This window comes from Phaethon aethereus (genome assembly GCF_964289735.1).
Source record: "Phaethon aethereus genome assembly, chromosome: 14".
Classification (NCBI taxonomy): domain Eukaryota; kingdom Metazoa; phylum Chordata; class Aves; order Phaethontiformes; family Phaethontidae; genus Phaethon; species Phaethon aethereus.
In genome coordinates this window covers 17,135,283-17,153,288 of record NC_138590.1, presented here as the reverse complement: position 1 = coordinate 17,153,288, position 18,006 = coordinate 17,135,283, and the positions used below count along the sequence as shown (strand labels likewise).

General features: G+C 39.6%; 1 protein-coding gene across 2 annotated transcripts in view; it reads right to left on the bottom strand.

Annotated features, from left to right (window-relative positions):
* TRPC7 (transient receptor potential cation channel subfamily C member 7) overlaps window positions 1-16,423 on the bottom strand; it is a gene marked incomplete at both ends in the record, with an annotated part of 70,593 nt that extends 54,170 nt beyond the window's left edge. For both annotated transcript variants that reach the window (XM_082006164.1, XM_082006165.1), the window contains one exon: window positions 15,671-16,423. In XM_082006164.1, the coding sequence (XP_081862290.1) occupies window positions 15,671-16,423 (753 nt within the window). The remainder of the gene's footprint in view (window positions 1-15,670) is intronic.
* Between the last annotated feature and the right edge of the window lie 1,583 nt (window positions 16,424-18,006).

Sequence of the window (18,006 nt, the reverse complement as noted above, 5' to 3'; positions counted from 1 at the left end):
AATCTTCTCCACTGGAATTTGAGGGTTTCCACACAAATCCAAGACTTCTGGAACTAATGGACATGAATGTCCAGCATCTGTGACTGGGGCTATCATAGCACCAGAAAGCCTCTGCGTGCTCTCAGTGCGTTCACGGATTAATTGCATGGCACAAATCTGCTGGATCCAGCCACTTGGCTGTGAGCAGCACAGGAGCTGTGTACTCGGCAGTAAATCTGGCATTTCTGGGCAGCATTAAATTTGCTGTGCAAAGGAAAGCTGTAGGCACGCTGCACAGAGCCTCTCTCTATATTTCCTTGAAGATCTTGGCTCTTTGTATTTAATCTACATCACACGTACACATCTGTCATGGAGAGAAATACTGCATTGCTTAGATTATCATTTTGAGGAGAAGCAGCAGAAAAGAAATAAAATGGAGTAGTAATTCTGTAAAAATGAACAGCAACTCCCCCAAATAAAAGCGCTTGTAGAAAGAAAACAAAGGTTAGAGAAAGGAGGGAGGCAGAAAGCCAGTAATATTACATGCTAGAAATTTTTAAATAAACCATCATGTCAAATATTCAAAATGCTTATAAATATTTACCAATTAGATATCACATGAAATATGCACAAGCCGGTTTAGAAGCTGTTGGACAAATTTCCTTCTGGGTATTTACATTATCTGTGACTGGCCATATGTTCAGGAACGAAAAAAAGCACAAGGCCTGTGGGAGGAAGGGCGATGCAAGAAGACGCTAAGAAAGGGCCCTGCACTGATCCTGCTCATATAACCACGTTATCATCAGAAATGCGCTGAACACTCCTTCCAAAGAGCTCTGTCGACTGTGCACACAACTGCTGACGTGTTTGAATACAGCTGAGTGCGTTTCTATTGTCTCCAGCCTAAATGTCTACGCTCATCGACTATGCCAAGGCTATACAGTTAATTTTCCAGGAAACACAACATCCAGTTGCTTTATGTTCTCTTGCTTCTTAAGTGGCAGCAGATCAGTGATTTTTTGGAGCTTTGGGTATACTGTGTCATATTCAGCGGGCATGTCTCTCAAAATAAAGCCAAATGCTCATTTAAAACATTTCACTACTCAGGTACGTGTTGCTAAGTGTGTCTGGAGGTAGCAACAGATGCCGCTGATTCATTTTTTCAATGATCCAGACCTTGACTTCTTCACCTCCAGCGAGCATAATATAATAAGCAATCTGTTCAAACACAAGAGTTTGACATTTCGAAAGTGTGTCTCTGTTGCTTTCCAAGCAATTTGGACCTTTCTAAATGGAGCCAAGATAAACATGGCAACTGTTTGCTCTCCGAAGAGTGCCAGGCTGCAGCGTGCTGGTGCAGAGGGGCAGCGCCTCCAGGCAAAAGGGGTTTTTAAATCCTGTGAGGGACTATCAGGAGACACCAAGAGATGTGCCCAATGAAAGAGACTAAGGACAAAGCAATGCTGTCTGTGTTGACATTATTTTCGGCCAAAGTCGTCCAGAAAACAACAGCATGCTTTCACTGAGGACCCAAAATTGTGTGGCTTCCAATGAGCCATGCAAATGACACCCCTTGCACCATTATAAGGATTTTAAAGGCAGTTGCATTGACTCATTTACCATAAGAATTTTTTTGTGTGCCTCTCTTCTCCTCAATAGGTTAGGCTTTCTAGCTGCAAATTCATCTTGTCATATGCACCGCAGAAGCTGATCTCTGAGACAGTGTATCCTTTCAACAAGGGGATAGAGCAGTAAGAAATCAATCAAACCACTGACTGTGTATTTCACCTTATACCTCTTCTCTGATAGATATATCAAATCATTAAAGAAACTAGCCAAGATGGTGTTAATGGTTTCTCTGGTGGCGTTAGAAAATCTCTTAAAATTTGTTACTGCGCTTTTACAGCATCCTTCAGTGGTCCAGGCGTATGTGTAACCTTCAACAGCAGCGTTCCAAGAGCTTTCAAGTGGGAACTGTCAAGAGCAGCAGAAAGGATAGGTTTGCGCCTCCCTGTTTTGATTCCGGTATTTTGCTCTCTATCTGTTATGTATCTACAAACTCTACTGATAATTGCTTCTGGGAAATTGTTCGGTTTTGTGATAAACACAGCTTCTGTGGGACTAAAACCAATGAATAAATTTTGCAAGCTCTTTCCATCAATAAAAAACTTGGAAAATGCAAAATACTTCACTTTGATATCCCCTTGAAACAGTTTTTTAAGGCAAAATTCTTTTTTTTTTTTTTTTATTTCTTAAACTAAAATTAGTGGATGGATTATTTGGGGAAGTAAAAACAGGAATCTATTCACATAATCCTAGGAGAAATCTAAGGACTGAAACCGAAGGCAATTCCTGACCCTGTAGCCAAACCTTTAGATTCCCTAGTTTAAGAGATTTCATAATCAGTCCGCTCTAAACTTTTTTTTATTACTTATATTGAATTTTTTCTATTTGAAACTTAAAATAAGTTTCTTGTACATGTGAGCTCTCTCTACACTGAAATTAGTGGATCACTTGACTTATTTAAAGTTCTCACCCTGAAGAGAGCACAATCTTTTTTTAAATAAGCATCTAAGCAGTTGCCATAAGAACACCTCCATCTCCTCTACTCCTTTCCCACAATGTCACCTTCTTTCTTACAAGTACTGAGCATCTCCACAGCACGCATGTGTGCAGAAACATCAGTGCTATTCAGCGTAGAACTAACACCCTACTCCAAGTCTCTGAAGATATTCAAATATACTCAGAGCAGAAATTACGTTGGTTGACAATGATTTTTTAAAATTAGAGTATTTAAAATCTCAGGGTTGGTATAGCAGCTTTTCAGCATAAGATGGCATTTGGTGCTTAATGTACTTCTCTTTCATATCATCTCAGCTTGTTTTCAAACCCACGTCACAAATAAGCCACATGCTTTTGATTCCTCGACTAATTAAGAGGTGGGTTTTTTACCTTCTTGCAGATTTTCCCAAGCTCATTTGAATGTTTATGCAAAACAGCTGTTTTTGGAAGATAAACTATTGAGCCCCTGGATGTCACATGAACAGGACAGGAAATATAGAGGTATTACTAAATGCTTTGGCATACAAAACACAGGGAATACACACATTCATTGAAGCAGAAGGTCTGTGTCTCTGTGTCCTGTCAACAGCTTCTCTTTATTAAATAGAAACTATACATTTCAGAATAATACTCTGCTCATTCTCTTGGTGAAGAAGAGTTTAGGATTTGTTAATGTCAGCAGTAAAATCAAGCTCACGATGATGCAATGCAAGACTCCAAACCTCTCTCCATTATTTTCAAATATTTGCTTGCTCTGTGTGTGGGAACATGACACTAAGAAACAGATTTTATTTTTTTTAAAAATGCAAATGCCCCTTGCATTAGAGGAACCTTTAACTCAACCTTACTTTTATCATCATGGAGAAATAATTCCAATTCCTCTTTTACCCCCAGATGCATTTCACGAGGGCAGGAGTCCAGCACAGTGTTGGGGTTAACTTTTTTTGTTTGGCACCTATTCTGTTTTCAACAGAGCACTTACACACAAGATGACGGGCAGCAAATCTGCAGCTCTGGTGTGCTAGATGTATCAAAGCACAAAAGTTACCTCTGGGCCAAGCTCCTCATTTCACGTGCCATCCGTACTTTTTCTCTCTGGCATTTTCCCATGTGTATTACATTCCTGATTTGTCTGCTACAAGCTCCACTGGGGAAGGTCCATATTTCTATACAATTTGAGACTGAATAAATAGTTTCCTTGTGCTAAATGCATTAGCTGCTCTCCTTCAACTGTGTGTCTCTTTTCAGCTCAGCTGCTTGAAACCTCTACATTTCCTGAAAACCAGATGGGAAAAACAGGGAGAAAATAATGGATTTAAATTTAAAGCAATAGTTTGTTTAACTCAGCTGCTTTTATCCCCTAAGCTGAACTAAATTTGGCACATTCAGATTGCTTAAGGAGCACATTCGTATGTTCAAAGGTGCTCTGAGTCCCATCTCTCATGGGAATTTTGGCTACAAACTGCACCTGTGTATTAGGAGAAAGACTCCCTCTAAATCCAACCCACAAGTGAACGCCAGCTCAGAAGAGAGCCATGATGCAGCCACATCGATAACTAAAATAACCGTATCTCTTCCAGATCTCAAGCAGCCAACTACCACAGTTCCCAACGTCCAGCAACAACAGCTCCTTGGAAAACCGGTCACAAGCATCAGAGTGGATGAAATTCTGGTCCCCACAGCACCCAAGCAGCAACCGAGCACTTCAGAAAAATGTGACCCCAGCTGCAGAGTCCTGGCACAGAGCTCTCTTGACCATCCAGACATCATCCTCTTTCTAAGAGGAGCAGATTTAGAATTTATGCTGCAGCCCTTTCTTAAGTAGAAATATGAATATAAAACCTGTATAATTACATTTCCCGAGTCCAAACCCTGGGGCTTGGATGGTGACAATGGAAAGACGCACTTGGCAATGAGCAATTTCCACACTACACCTGTGTAAGCTTCTCTGCAACATGATGTATTCCAAGAGATTGCCATTTTTGATCATGTAAATGCCAAAACCCACAGACACTAAAGTACCTAGCACCATTCTGTGGCAATGTAAAATTGTTTGTATACCATTCCTGTTTATCCACAATCCAGTGGATAGTCTGCCTAGACGCAGCGAGGATGAGTTCATTATAATTAGCTACAATAACAACAATTAACACCACAATGAGGAATAAACTAAATCACTTCCCATCTGCATCCTCTTTAAAGTTGGACTTGAGATCCTCAGAATGTGTTACTTCATTTACATTCATTATTATAATATTAATTCCCTACAGTGCCTTGGATAAACGTACCTGACTCCATTCTCCCATCTGCTGATCTAGTATTATTATTCTATTCAGAGCAATAGTCCTAATTATGATCATTTGTAGCTCTGGTAGATATCCTTGCCCAATGTGAATAATCAGCAGCAGTCTTTGGAAACCAGTCATCTTGCTCATAATAAACCGCCCGGCTCCTAACTATTCCCTGAAAACCAATGCTGGTATTAGCTGCATGCTTGGGCACTTAGTGTTACCAATTAAACACAAGACTTACCAATATTGTATTGAACTGATATCACAATAGTGATAGCATCATTTTCCGTCTATATTCCTCACCAATAATCTGATTTCATCTTTCTGAAAAAATGTCGTCTTTGGCGCTCTAGGGTGTAACCCCTCCTGGTACCATTTATTGCCAAGGGGAGGAGGAAGGATAATTATATTACCGTGTAATTTTATATCACCTCTAGGGTGGATGGTGAGTGCGATAGTAAGGGCAAGCTCAAAGTCATACAAGCCCTGTACTCGTTGCAGAGGATCCGGTGACCTAGAATGGAAAGGGCCAACATGTCTTTCCTTTCAGAAGAGCCAGCTGCAGGTGGCAGGAGCCCTCCCCGCATTACCATCCAGTAGGTGCACCAGTTTGAATACCAGGACTCCTTTTGTCTTGCATGCTCAGTGGGCAAGAAAGGAAAACGCAGTCTCTGTTAACTAAACGCAGGCAACTGGCCAAATCTTTCCCCCTATTTATCACAGTGCTACTAGCAGCTGGCAGCAAACCTGGCAGAGAAATGCGAGCTGCTCCTCTCCGGAGCGGCAGCGAGGGCCGTGGCTGAGCGCAGTCCCGGGAGGTTCGGCTCTGCTGCAGCAGCCTCCATCTCCCTGCACAAAAAGAAAGTCCGCGGGCACCTGGGCTGGGCAGCCGGCAGAACAGCGAGAGGCAGCACGGAGGAGTTTGTGACCCCTTAATTGCTTAGAGACTGGAGAGACAAAGGTAGATTTCTGTGGGATAGCCCAGATCGTTGGGAAAGGTTGTGGAAAAGCATAAATCCTACCTACTGAAACAACTGCTTTGATGGATCTCTTAATCCAAGATGCCACCCGTTATTTCTCATTTGTACAAAGAGAGGAACCCATGAGCCATGGTCAGCCCCGGAACAGACCCACCGGTTAGTCCACCAGCTTCACTTTACAAATTCCTTTCAAAGGGTGAGGATGAAATCATGATTTCAACAAATCCGAAGAGGATTTGGCCAAATGAGCCAAATGAGCCATGATTTTGCCAGCTCCTGGGGATTTTCTCCTATGTTAAAGCTGTTATAAAATACAAAATGTGAAAATAATAAAACTGTGGTAAGCTGAAGTTTTTAGGTTCAAATAAATTTTGAAAGTACTTCTAAACTCTTTGTTGCCTGTCTGTTGGGTTTGTCATTATAACTGTTAGATTCATCCTTTTAAGCACCTGTACTCAAAAAGTTGTTGTAGAGGAGTAGTGCTTGCACAAAAAAGACTAACACAGTGCAGACAAATCATCTTCACTCCTAACATCTAAAACCAAACAATTTTCTTAACTCCTTGTTTCTGAGAAGCAGAAACAAGGTGAGGAACAGGTGTTACAGCATCACTTTCTCTAAAGGAGTTCACAAAAGCCAGTTAAATGCCACTTAAATCTTCACACTGGCTAACTACTGACCTTTACTCAGCTATACGTAACATATATACAGCTATATGACTCCACAACACACATGGGCACTATATTAATTTAATTTAACCTTCTTTCACTTACTTTTATATCACAGCAACTTTAGCTTAATATAACCCTGTATTTCACCTTGCTTTCATACAAAACCCTTTGACACACAACAAATTATCTCAAAGTATCAGTTGTTGGGTTTTTTTCTACTTAGTCAAAACACTTTAAATTCCCAATTAACTTGTTACAAGCTTTATTTTGCTTCACCCTGACTACAAAATAGTCAGAGATTGCCTGTATCAAAGGTAAATGACTCTCCCCTTGTATTCACTATCAAAAGTTCACGTTCAAGAAGGACGAAAAGGAGACCTCTCAACTCTAAAACACTTTCTTCTAAATATATTCAAGATGCTCTAAGTTACTCTATGTAAGGTGTCACACAGAGATCTATTTCCCGAAAATCATGGCTCAGTAAAAGCAGTTGCCACTAGGCAGTTCAGAATAATTTATAAAAGTCACCTTACATAACAAAAATTAATTTCTAAATTCCTCATCATACCCAGGGTTTAAGAACTATGTGGAAAATCTGTACTTACATAACCGCTAGAGCAGGCCACAGGAGGAAAAAAAATTAAAATCACCAGCCATTTATGCAGAGAGAAAACACACTGACAGCCCTGGTGCAACCCATTTACTGGAGTGTTGAAGCTTCTGATTCAGAAATTTAGTATCAGACATTTCTGTCAGGAAAAAACACATTAATATTGCTGGGGTTTCCCCTCTTTTGCTACAGATTTCTCCCAGGATTATTTATGTGTAAGGGAGTTAACTCTGCTCACCACCCTTATCGACTCCTGCCCTTCAGGTCCCTTAAAAACCTGTCCATTAATAAGGATTTTGCAACTTGACAGAAGTGCACTCTTGATGGAGGATAGGCTGCTTATTTGTAAGGAAACACTGAAATCCCAGGAGCAAAATGACATCAAAGCAGCTGAAATATCCTCACTTCCAATTGGTTCTGGATTTTGTGCTTATCTCTCTACCTGGCTAAAATGGTGCATTGTTTGGCTTAAAACCTATTTATATGAAAATGCTTCTGAAACGTTTGACAATGGCGAGGCAACTGTTGTGCTGCTTTGTTATGTGAACCATTTCCATTGCCCTGCCCTTCAGCCAGCTTGTGAACCCACCTCTTGTCTTCCATTAATAATTATAAGGGGACTCCATGTTATTTTACATTTTTGTGATCTTGCCTGAACTGGAATCCTGCTCCCCTACTAGGGCTGTTACGTGCAACCAAGCTGGCAAGAGTAACCTGTAAGTGCCACAGTTGCAACGTTGTCCACCCTTAACTGAGTAGGACTAGAAATTACTTCCCAAGAAGCTGGAAAGGGTAATGAACGTTGCACTGAGGGTGTGAAAGCTGGCATTGCCAAAAGTCTCACTTGCAGTAGCACCAAGGGAAGAAAAAGTATCCCAACTGTACTCTCTGGGAGATTCAAATATTTCCAGGGTTGCTTCTGTCTTGCCATCTCCAAATGCCAGAAGTTTCCTCCAAAGAATTTTTTGAAGGGAACAAAACCCTTTAGGCATTAATTAAAATATTAAATTTTCCTACACTGACACACTGTCTCTGATTTCGTGTGCTGAAGGAATCTTTTTTCCCCCTCCACTCTTGCAAAAGAGAGACATGGGCTTGTTCCTCTGGGGGAGTGAAGAGAACGTTTTCCTGCAGAAATTATTTTGTCAACTTTTATAGAAGTTTTCTTTTTCTTTTTTGACCAAAGTTAGCTAAGAGATTTTAACAACAATGTCACTCAATCATCCATAAAGTAAGTTAAATGACCTTGTCGGCAGTGGCCAGGATCCAGTTTTATGTGGCTGCTCAGCGGCTAGTGCTGTCGCCAGAGTTACAACTTTCATGAATAATGGTCTTATTTTTTCCAGGTGCAGATGTGGGTTGTAGATGGCTGAGCTATATCCTTCACTATGAATCACAGCATCTACTACTCTGCTCTGCTGTGAATAGGCATAGGCAGATGTTAACATACCATCACATTCACAGATACAAATAGATTTTTTTCAAGACAGCTCCAGGCATCACAGCTTTGGCGTCAGTTCTGAACCACTCTGAAAAGCTTTGGAGATTTTCTTCTCATGCAACATTTTAGAACCATTTTGCTTGGGCAATGTGCCAGGCAGAAAATGATTTAATCACAGAACAGACATAGAAAGAACACTTGCAATAACAGCTCTCAAAATATAGAGGATATTTCTTAATTTATAAATATTTAAAGAGAACAGTACAAGAGTCACAAATTTGGCTTTTGTTTTTTTTTTTTTTTAAGGTCAGGAGTGTTCTCTACATCCGTTTTCCACAGTCTCTGCCACACATCCATGCAAAACATATCTGCAATTAATTAATTTAACTCTCAAGACAAACCCAATGTAACCTCTGTTATTAGTAGATTTGTCTCTGAAGAACAGCATGGAGAATGAATTCCGCATGTACAAAGTGAGTCCCACTCAGCGAGCCAAATACAAATTTCACTACAAAGGTTTAATATATTCTCCTTCTCCCAAGCTATTTCCATGATAATTTTTAATTTCCTCTGCTATTTTTGTACCTAATTTTTTCCAACAATAAGTTAAAATTTTAATAGGAAATTTGTTTTCCTGCTTTACTGGGATTTGGTTCTTTCCTGTATTATGAGTTGGGTAATTGGTTCTACCTGCTTATACATTTGCTTTGCACAACTGAAAATAGAAAAAAAAAATGTAGCTTTTAAATGCACACGTTTTCAAGGCAATAGAGAAAATTTGCTTTTGGGAGTGGGGGAAGAACAGTTCTTTTTTAAGGGTGAAAAACCACCAAACCACAACTTTGATCCCATCTCTAAGAAAAAAAATGTTCTCATTAAAGACTGACTTAGAAATAGCAGTTTTCATAATTTCTACAGATGTGTATGACTTTTTTGCCTGTACACTAGCTGTATAAACGTATAAATTTGTCTTTTCTCAGGGATCATGCACATTTAGTTAAAAAATAAATCAAAAAGTGAGTCATCCTTTTGACTTTGAGTACCAAGATGGCTTCAAAGGCAGCAGGGATCTCCCTTAGAGATGCCAAAGGTACTGAAGTAGCATAGAGCCAACAGGAGAAGCAGAGAACAAGCTAATTTGAACATAAATTGCGACACAAAAATGGTCTGTAAGGGATGTTCTGTCCCAGGCACATCAAAGTCCGGTGTCATCAGGCATTAATTTGGGATAAAGCTGAATAACCCAGTGGCCTTCTCTCTCAATTAGAAATTTAGCAGTGAGAGTCACAAGAGGTAGCAGAGGAAAGGGATGCAATGGGAAGAGGTGGTTTTCACTCCCAAGCAGCTGTGTTTTGGAGTGGTTGTCAGAAAACTCCCACAGGAGAATAGCAGTTGCTTTCACAGCTGCATATAGGACCTGGTTCCAGAGATAATCACTTGGGAATAGTGGCCATTCATATACTCAGAAGTATTTATAATGATGATGCTTAATTTTCAAATTTCACTTCTACAGTGTCATCTTCAATGTGCGGGATCTGGTCCCCATTTCTCATTTGCAGAGATAAAGCTAGAAACACTGAGAAAATTAATAAGGTAATTTCTCTTAAGATTAGGCCAAGCACATCATGTGAGGTTAACAATTTCTATTTATGTAGAAGAAAGGTGGGGCTGACTTACTGGAGCAAGAGCTGTGCTGCAGGAATGCCAGATCATCCCTGACAGACACAAATCATTGAGTTCCAGGGCTGTTTGCCACTCTTTCAGCATCATGAGAATTTAGGGATTTGAGCCTCAGCCGTTTTACATTACTGCAGCCCCAACGAAACAACAAGCAGTTCCTAGCAGGCCTATCTCTGTAGGCATCTACACACTTGACTTGCTGCCACACAAGCCATCACTCCCCACGAACACCATAGCAGCCAGTTGCAGTCCCTCAGCCAGCTGAGCCTGGACATGGTGCTCACCTGCATGCCAGAGCAGGCTCACAGCTAGGGTCTGCTTTTGGATCCCAACGTTTTTTAGAGAAAGGACAACAGTTAAAAGAAAAGCGACAGCAAGAGGCATATAATTTAGAAACAAAAGATGTTATGCTGTAGTAAATGAACGGACAAAGTTGGTAGGATTGCTAAACAAAGACCACATACCAGATCTCTTCCAGGTGGTGGTTTTGATCATGCCTTCAGTAACATTTTAATCAATAGGAGCCAGGATTGTATTTATCACTTATGGTTGGTGAGATCTTTTCATAGCCTCCTTTGCGATTCTGTAAGTTAATTTGTCTGAATTGCTAAATGGAATGAATTGGCTGATCGTCTTCATCACAAGGACGTTTTCTGACATACACAAGCATGTAGTCTAATTTGAGAGCATGCAAGGCTGTAAAACAGGCCTGGGCGTAGAGTGGGATCTCACCAGAAACAGGAGTGCACAGTCACAGCTTCAGAAAAAAACCCAAAACCACAACAAACAGAGCTATTATTCAGTGTTTCACTCACTGTTTCCAGGACATGGATGGTAATATTAAGCCTAACACGGCAGTTAAAGGCAGTTGCAAGGGCATTTCCTGCCAACTGTTTGCTAGAAATGTAATCTCCTAAGGGGTTAGAGGGACATATAAAAATGATTCTGTTGACTCTGCTTTTAATATTCCAACCTTAGAAATGCATTACCTGGCTGCGGACAGCTGGTAACTGTGAAGACATCTTCATATGGTTTCACACCAAGGTGACATGGGGAAGATTGATTTCTCTGGACCAAAGAGGAGAGCAATCCTCTTCAGCCTGGCTCATGGGTGGGGACTTGTTCATAGTGACAAATCCAGGCTATGATATTCGTGCTGGAAGTGACATCAAGATTCCTTACGTGAGTAAAGCAAACAGAATACACTGGTAGATGAGAGGATTATTTGCTTTATGACTCAGGCCCAGGGTCTGCCAACTTTGAAAGAAATGGGAGGGTACACACATTTTTTTCAATTTGAATAAAAGCACAGCATGGTTTTAAAAGGAGATATTATACATCTAAAGTCATCTGTGTTTAACACTCAGCTGTGCTTAGAAGCTGTGAAATACCTTAACACAATATGAGTTATAGACAAACTAATAAGGAAGTATTATTCTGTAATTTGCTTAAATTCCAAAATGGCATTTCGTTAGCGACCGTGTTTCTGCAGACTGTAGGCACAGCTGGGTGGGAAACTGAGAGGTTTATTTCCATTAAAAATCAAAAGTAGAATGAAAACAGAAATATAGGACAAAGCTAATGTGCTTTGTAGTTTTCCATGAAGGGTAGAAAACAGCTATTAGGCCAGTGATTAAAATATGAAGCTCTTTCAAGGGAGAAAACCAGCCTAGCAGAACTAGGATCCTTCTAGTCCACACAAGGAGGAAGACTCTGTTCTCTTTCTCTCTCTTTCCAAGGGCAATATAGACCAAGGGTCTAATCCAGTGGACTAAATCAGGTCCCCAATTTGTATTGCCCTTTCTCCAGTGGATTTTGACTTTTTTTTTTTAAACACAAAATGAAAACTGGAAAGAGTGAGAAAGTCATTAACTGGTTCTTAATTTTGAGCTTTCAATTGGGATATACAAAAGCGGCAAAGCACTGAATTAAGGTTGTTTTTTTCAACTTGGGCTGCCTCTGCTATCATTGCATAAAGACCTGCAAAATACACAGTGACTCTGACATTAACTTCTCTCTTTTCTAAAAGTTCAATAATCCAGCTCTGGGGGGTTTCCTACCCACCCCATTTGTAGGCTAATTACCAGGACATTTAATGCAATCACATTGCTGGTATTTTCAGTAGAAACAACCAGTTCAATGTTTTTCATCTTATTTTGGGGAAGGGTGATTATTTATGTCCAGACTCATGAACTACATCTTTCAAAGCAATTTGTTTTCTTCCATCAATAAGAAAACTTTTGCAAGACTTTGACACTAGAGAATTTAAAGGAAAAAAAGAAATAACTTCTATGTGAAAGTAACATTATTCCACTTCCCCCCACCCCTTCAATAAGCATTGCAAAAGCTGCCATTTGCCTGAAATAATGGTGCAGCAACATTGATCCAAACTATACATTTGTTCTAAATAGCGGGACAGATCCTCATCTTCTGCAGCCTCTAAGCTTCAGGGAAAAAGCACTGATTTACCCCAATAGAGTATCTGCTCCAGTAAAACCATCAGTATCCATCAGCTTTGACAGCTTCCCTCTTTCCTCTAACTCCAAGCCTCCATGTAACAGTGTTCTCTTCAGCATTCTCCTCAGCATGTGGAAAGCCACATAGTAGCTGACTGTCCTGACCTTGCTTTTGAGTCAAAATCAACACATCAAGAAAGTAGTTCAGTAGGGCAGTATAGCCACTCCAGACCGACAGCCAGAACATCCACTCTTGCTATGAAAGACCCGTTGGCTGGTCAACAGAAAGGCTGCTAAAGGCCAGCAGTGTGAGCTATCATACATCCAGACTCCCATTTTCACCTTAATAACACTCCCATGCTACTTTGTGATGTACGACATCTATACAAAGACACTTAGTAAGAACTACAGTCTATGATTGAATCTTAGCAATTTAGGGTGAGAACAATCTGTTCAGCTTCTGACGTCGTAAAAAGAACGGGTAAAATTATTCTCACCCAGTAATCTTCATTAGAGTTTCTCTCAAACTGTGGCCAACCACAGAAAGGCAACTTTTCTCCTTTAAAGTGGTTCACATCACTGTTTTGTTTCATCTTTCATATCTGCACAAAGGTGCCACTCACCTAAAACATTTCATGTTCTCTAAAAATATATTGCATGTACTTGCTCCTCAGTCTTATGTGCTGAACAGTGCTATTACACAAGAGATTTAGGGCAGCAAGCAGCAGGTGAGAGGCACTGCATTTATATTTTAATTATCTCATGCTAGGAGTTCCTTCAGAGATAGGTTATCTAACTCTTAATTACTATTTGTCCACCTACGTTATTAAAAATCTTACTCACGTCCTTCTGTTTCAAGGACTTTTTATACCTCCTGAAAACTGTATTGCTAAGATTGCATATAAATAACCATTCTGAAATAATCCCAAGTGGTAATTTTACAAATGGTAATTACAGAACACTTGCAATAAAAAGTAAAAAGCTGGGGAAAGTATTATTTTAAGGCACAAAAAAAAAAGTCCTCTGGAGCTTGTCTGATTTCATAAATTTTCATTGTTTGTGGACTCCTTAAATATATTTTCAGAAATTGCATTCTTTTCCAGAAATGAATTCTCAAAATGTCACTTTCTGTGAAAAAAACCCTACTGTTTTATTAATACCCTCTTCCACATCACATTGATTAAGTTAATAAGAATAAATATTTTTTGCATAAATACATACATGTGAATTTTTCCTATAGTAAGGATACATTATAATCTTGAGATGTTTCTTATTTCTGGAAGTATTAATATCCCACAGGAATGTGACAACTTTGAAGTACGCTAGTGGTATATGTTCTTTTGAGGTACTTCACTAACATACATAGGTGTGTCTGGCACAGAACCTTCCAATACGGCAATGACATTGGAAAGCCTTCCTGGAAATATAATAATTTGGCAAAGGGTTTGTAATGATTTTTCCGGTATCGAATTACTTGCATCCATTTGCCAATGCTGAGGAGAGATAACCACCATGAGACTATTTAGCATTTGATTGCTTGTTTGCTCCTGGAGGATTCAGGTACCTGCCAGTGCCAGTCTAGACCATGATGGCAGCTCTATGAACAAAAGAAGAAATTCTGGTAGAAATAGATTTTATCAGAACTGACAGGCATGCAATACTGAGGCTGCTCATGCTCCAAACAACATATATTTTTCTGCTGGGAAGAAGCTGGAACATTAATGAGATATTAATGTTGTTAACTGTGGGTGCAAGCACACAGCATTTTCAACACTGGAGTAACCCTCACTCAAGCAGCCAGATTCACTGAACCCAGGGAAGTTCCTTTACTAGGACTGAATGCCAAGCAAGTAAAAACTCTCTTTTAAATTCTTGTGTCCCTGGAATTCTGATTCACATGGATAAAAAGAGTTTGCAACATTTTGCCCTAATTTTATTGCCAAAAGAGCTCAGTGGTTTGGGTATTTTTTCACGTTCGAGACTTACTACAGAGTTTCAAAGGCAATAGCCTGAAAACATGCTTTCTTCTCACTTTTAAATTGGAGATCATATAGCTACAAATCCTGAAATGGATGCTTTAACACTTGAATAGTTTTCTAAATTAAAAATAATGGATTCCTGGCAGGCATCCTACCCGAGTTTACTCATGACATAGATTTTATTACCCCAGCGTCACTGATAGTGATTGTAGCTGCTCAATAGTCATAAGTCAGAAATTAGTCTTATGTTGATGACTGAGCCACTGAAAATGAGGTTTTTTCATTACTAATTTATTTTAGAAAGAGTGACAATGCTATTTATGTCATGTAAATGACTTAGAGAAATAATGCAAATCACATTGGACATTTACAAACTCATTATGATAATGGAAACCTTGAATAACTTGTAAGAGAGTTCTGCAAGATCCACTGTTATGTTTGGTATGATAATAAACTTCATAACAATCTCTTGATCATTTGTCTCCTCCTTTTTCATGAAATTCATCATATACAGATGCAGTACCAAACCATTAAGATGCAATGCGATTTAAATTATTTCACAGAGAACAAAAATAGCTTAATTTATACCTTTTATCATTGTAACAGAACTAGATGTACTGGATTTTTAAGCCATTAAACCAATCTCTAGAACTCTGCCTCTAAAATAGATTGCTCAATTAAAAAGACTTACCTTTCTTACAAAAATTATTCTCCATTTTTGTAATAATCTAATTTTTATTCTTACTGAAAACTAGAGATTCTAAGCAATCACAGTGTGCAACATAAAGTTCTGAATAAGAATGGTTTTGCTATAATATGCAATATTCAGTTCCAAATATTTATTAACTGGAGGATGCACAGTGATCTGAACCTATGTGTAGTTAACGCATCTGGCAGTTTCTGTAGCTTCTGTTTCCACCCCCACCCCTTCAAATGGCAAACCAAGATTTAATCAAACATGTAAGACATACAGTACCCTGAATACATTCAGCCCCAGGAAAAAGGCACAGTGGTAAATTACCTTAAATTCAGTTTCAATGTTGGCTAGTCTGGCCAATTCATTGCTTAGCTCTAAAGCAGTAAGGACAGGGTCTTCACTGGAAAGAGACAAATAAGCAGCACTGGCTAATCCTTTGTAGGCATTCATTCTCGATCGAGAGTGACTAAAGGAATCTTTCCTCTGCTTCTCAATACATTCATTGCACTTGCAAAAATAGTCGTGTGGCCTTTCAATCCGTGCACCTTTTAGAAGCAAGATGTGAACAATTTCATACTCCTGGCAGTGGGCAGCAAGTATGATAGGGGTTATGTCATGGGAGAACCGTGTTCCATCCTCATCGTAGGCATAAAAATCGTCATCTCTCAGTTCCTGCTCAAGGGGGCTGAGTGTGAGACGCTGTCCCTGTGCAAAAGCTGGATGGTTCAATATTGCTTCTACGATGCGCACATATCCTTTACTGATGGCTAACAAAAGCGCATCTCCAACTCGAGCGAGATTCTCCTTTTTGAGGAGGAGCTCTGTCACTTCCAGATGCTCATTGCCTACAGCTAACTGTAGGGCGTTTTGTCCCATATAATCGACGCAATTAAAGTTCAATGTTTTGGATTCCTCCAGCATTTTTCGCACAACAGGAATGTTGCCATATTCTGCAGAATCAAGAAAGCGTTCCTCTTCTGCAGTCAGGCTGGTGCCTTTCTCATTGAACATGTAGGCTGGGCCCCGGATGGCCTGCCTCCGGCCCTTCTCCCGAAGGGTTGTGTGCCTTCGATGCATGTTTTTATAATTGCTGTTTCTCAACCTGCAGAAAATCGGAAAGGAAAGTTCATTATATTCTTGGTGATTCATATTCTCACATAACCTGAAATAGGTTAGAAATGTCTCATTATAATCAGATCTTGCCAGTTTTTTATGATCTGCTCCAGTTGTTGAAAATCATTTAGGATACATGTGGAATAAAGAAAATTAGCTTTCTGAACAACAGACAAGGTCTCTTCTGACTTGTACACCCTTCTGGGTTTCAAGAAGGATACACAACACAATCTTAACTTGAGAAATAGCCAAAAAAAAATGTGTGAACACATTGTTTTCCATTTTTATTGGTTAGAACTTCATTACACAGTATTTAGGAATGATATCCACAACATAATAGTTCTTTTAATTACTCTTCTTGAGTTTCATCCTTGAAGGCACAAGGCAAGCTAAAGAAAGTTAGCAGGACTCCCTATGTCAATAGACCTTGGATCAAGCCAATAAACTATGTTCCATAAAGTTAAAAAGCAAGCTTCTAATTTTAAACACACAGTAACAAGGATAAATATGTTGGATGTTCTGCTAAGATTTAGCTGATACAAGCAAACCACCTATTCATTCACTGCTTTTTTCATGCTACATAATACCATTTTTCTGTTTCCTGATCTAGAGCAGTTTAATGAATGACTGTTTAATTTTCTCACTGAAATACAGTTTGCAGCTACTCTAAATAAGAGTACCCAAATCCAGGGACCAGTCTTGTAAAACACAGGGATAACTCCTGATTTAGTGTCACATCACTCCCCAGAAAGCATCTTTCAGAGATCTACTGCAGAAAGAGAACACCACAGGTATCTGACCACAAACAGAGGCAGGTCTGAAAGGCTCATTAGTTTCCCCATCGATTAGGTGGCTGGAATGCCTTCACTTGGAGTTAGTGGGATGGAGACAAACTATTCTTTTTCTACCTTCTCTGGAACCCTCAAAGAATACTATGCTATGAGCAACTGGGCTCGGGGGGAGTAAACAACCTGCTGTATGAAGTTAATAGAAATCCTAAATCTGCCTTTTTGAAACAGTCATAATTTGCATTCAATGCCATCTCAATGTTGGGTTTTTTTCATTTTATTGCAGTAACATCTCAATAAAATCATAGTCCCCCTTTTAGAGTCTAAGCACGTGGAGTTAACTGACATCCTAAGCCCACAGAATGTGCAGCCCGAGTAAAAAGGTAAAAACAACACCTCTTTCACAAAAAGCATTTGCACTCAGTCCAATAGCAAGTCCTAAATCACTTGGGTAAAACTTTCCGGAGCCTCTAAGTTGCAGTGGGCAGATGTAACAAATAAACAGGTGTTAATGCTCAGTGGGTGGCAAAAGTTCATCTTTCCACCTTCCATCTGTTCTCCAAATCAGTTTTGACCTTCAGTCAACGAAAAGTTCATGTGTTGCTCTGAAAAAATACTGCTGGAGTTTGAAAGTACCATCGTGAATGACAAGAAGGAAAGGTTCCAGGAGACAAAATGCAGTTGGATACATCGCCTTTAATAATATGTAAGAAAAGAGTAATAGAATCAAGCAAAAACCTGGGAAAACAAAGGGTATCA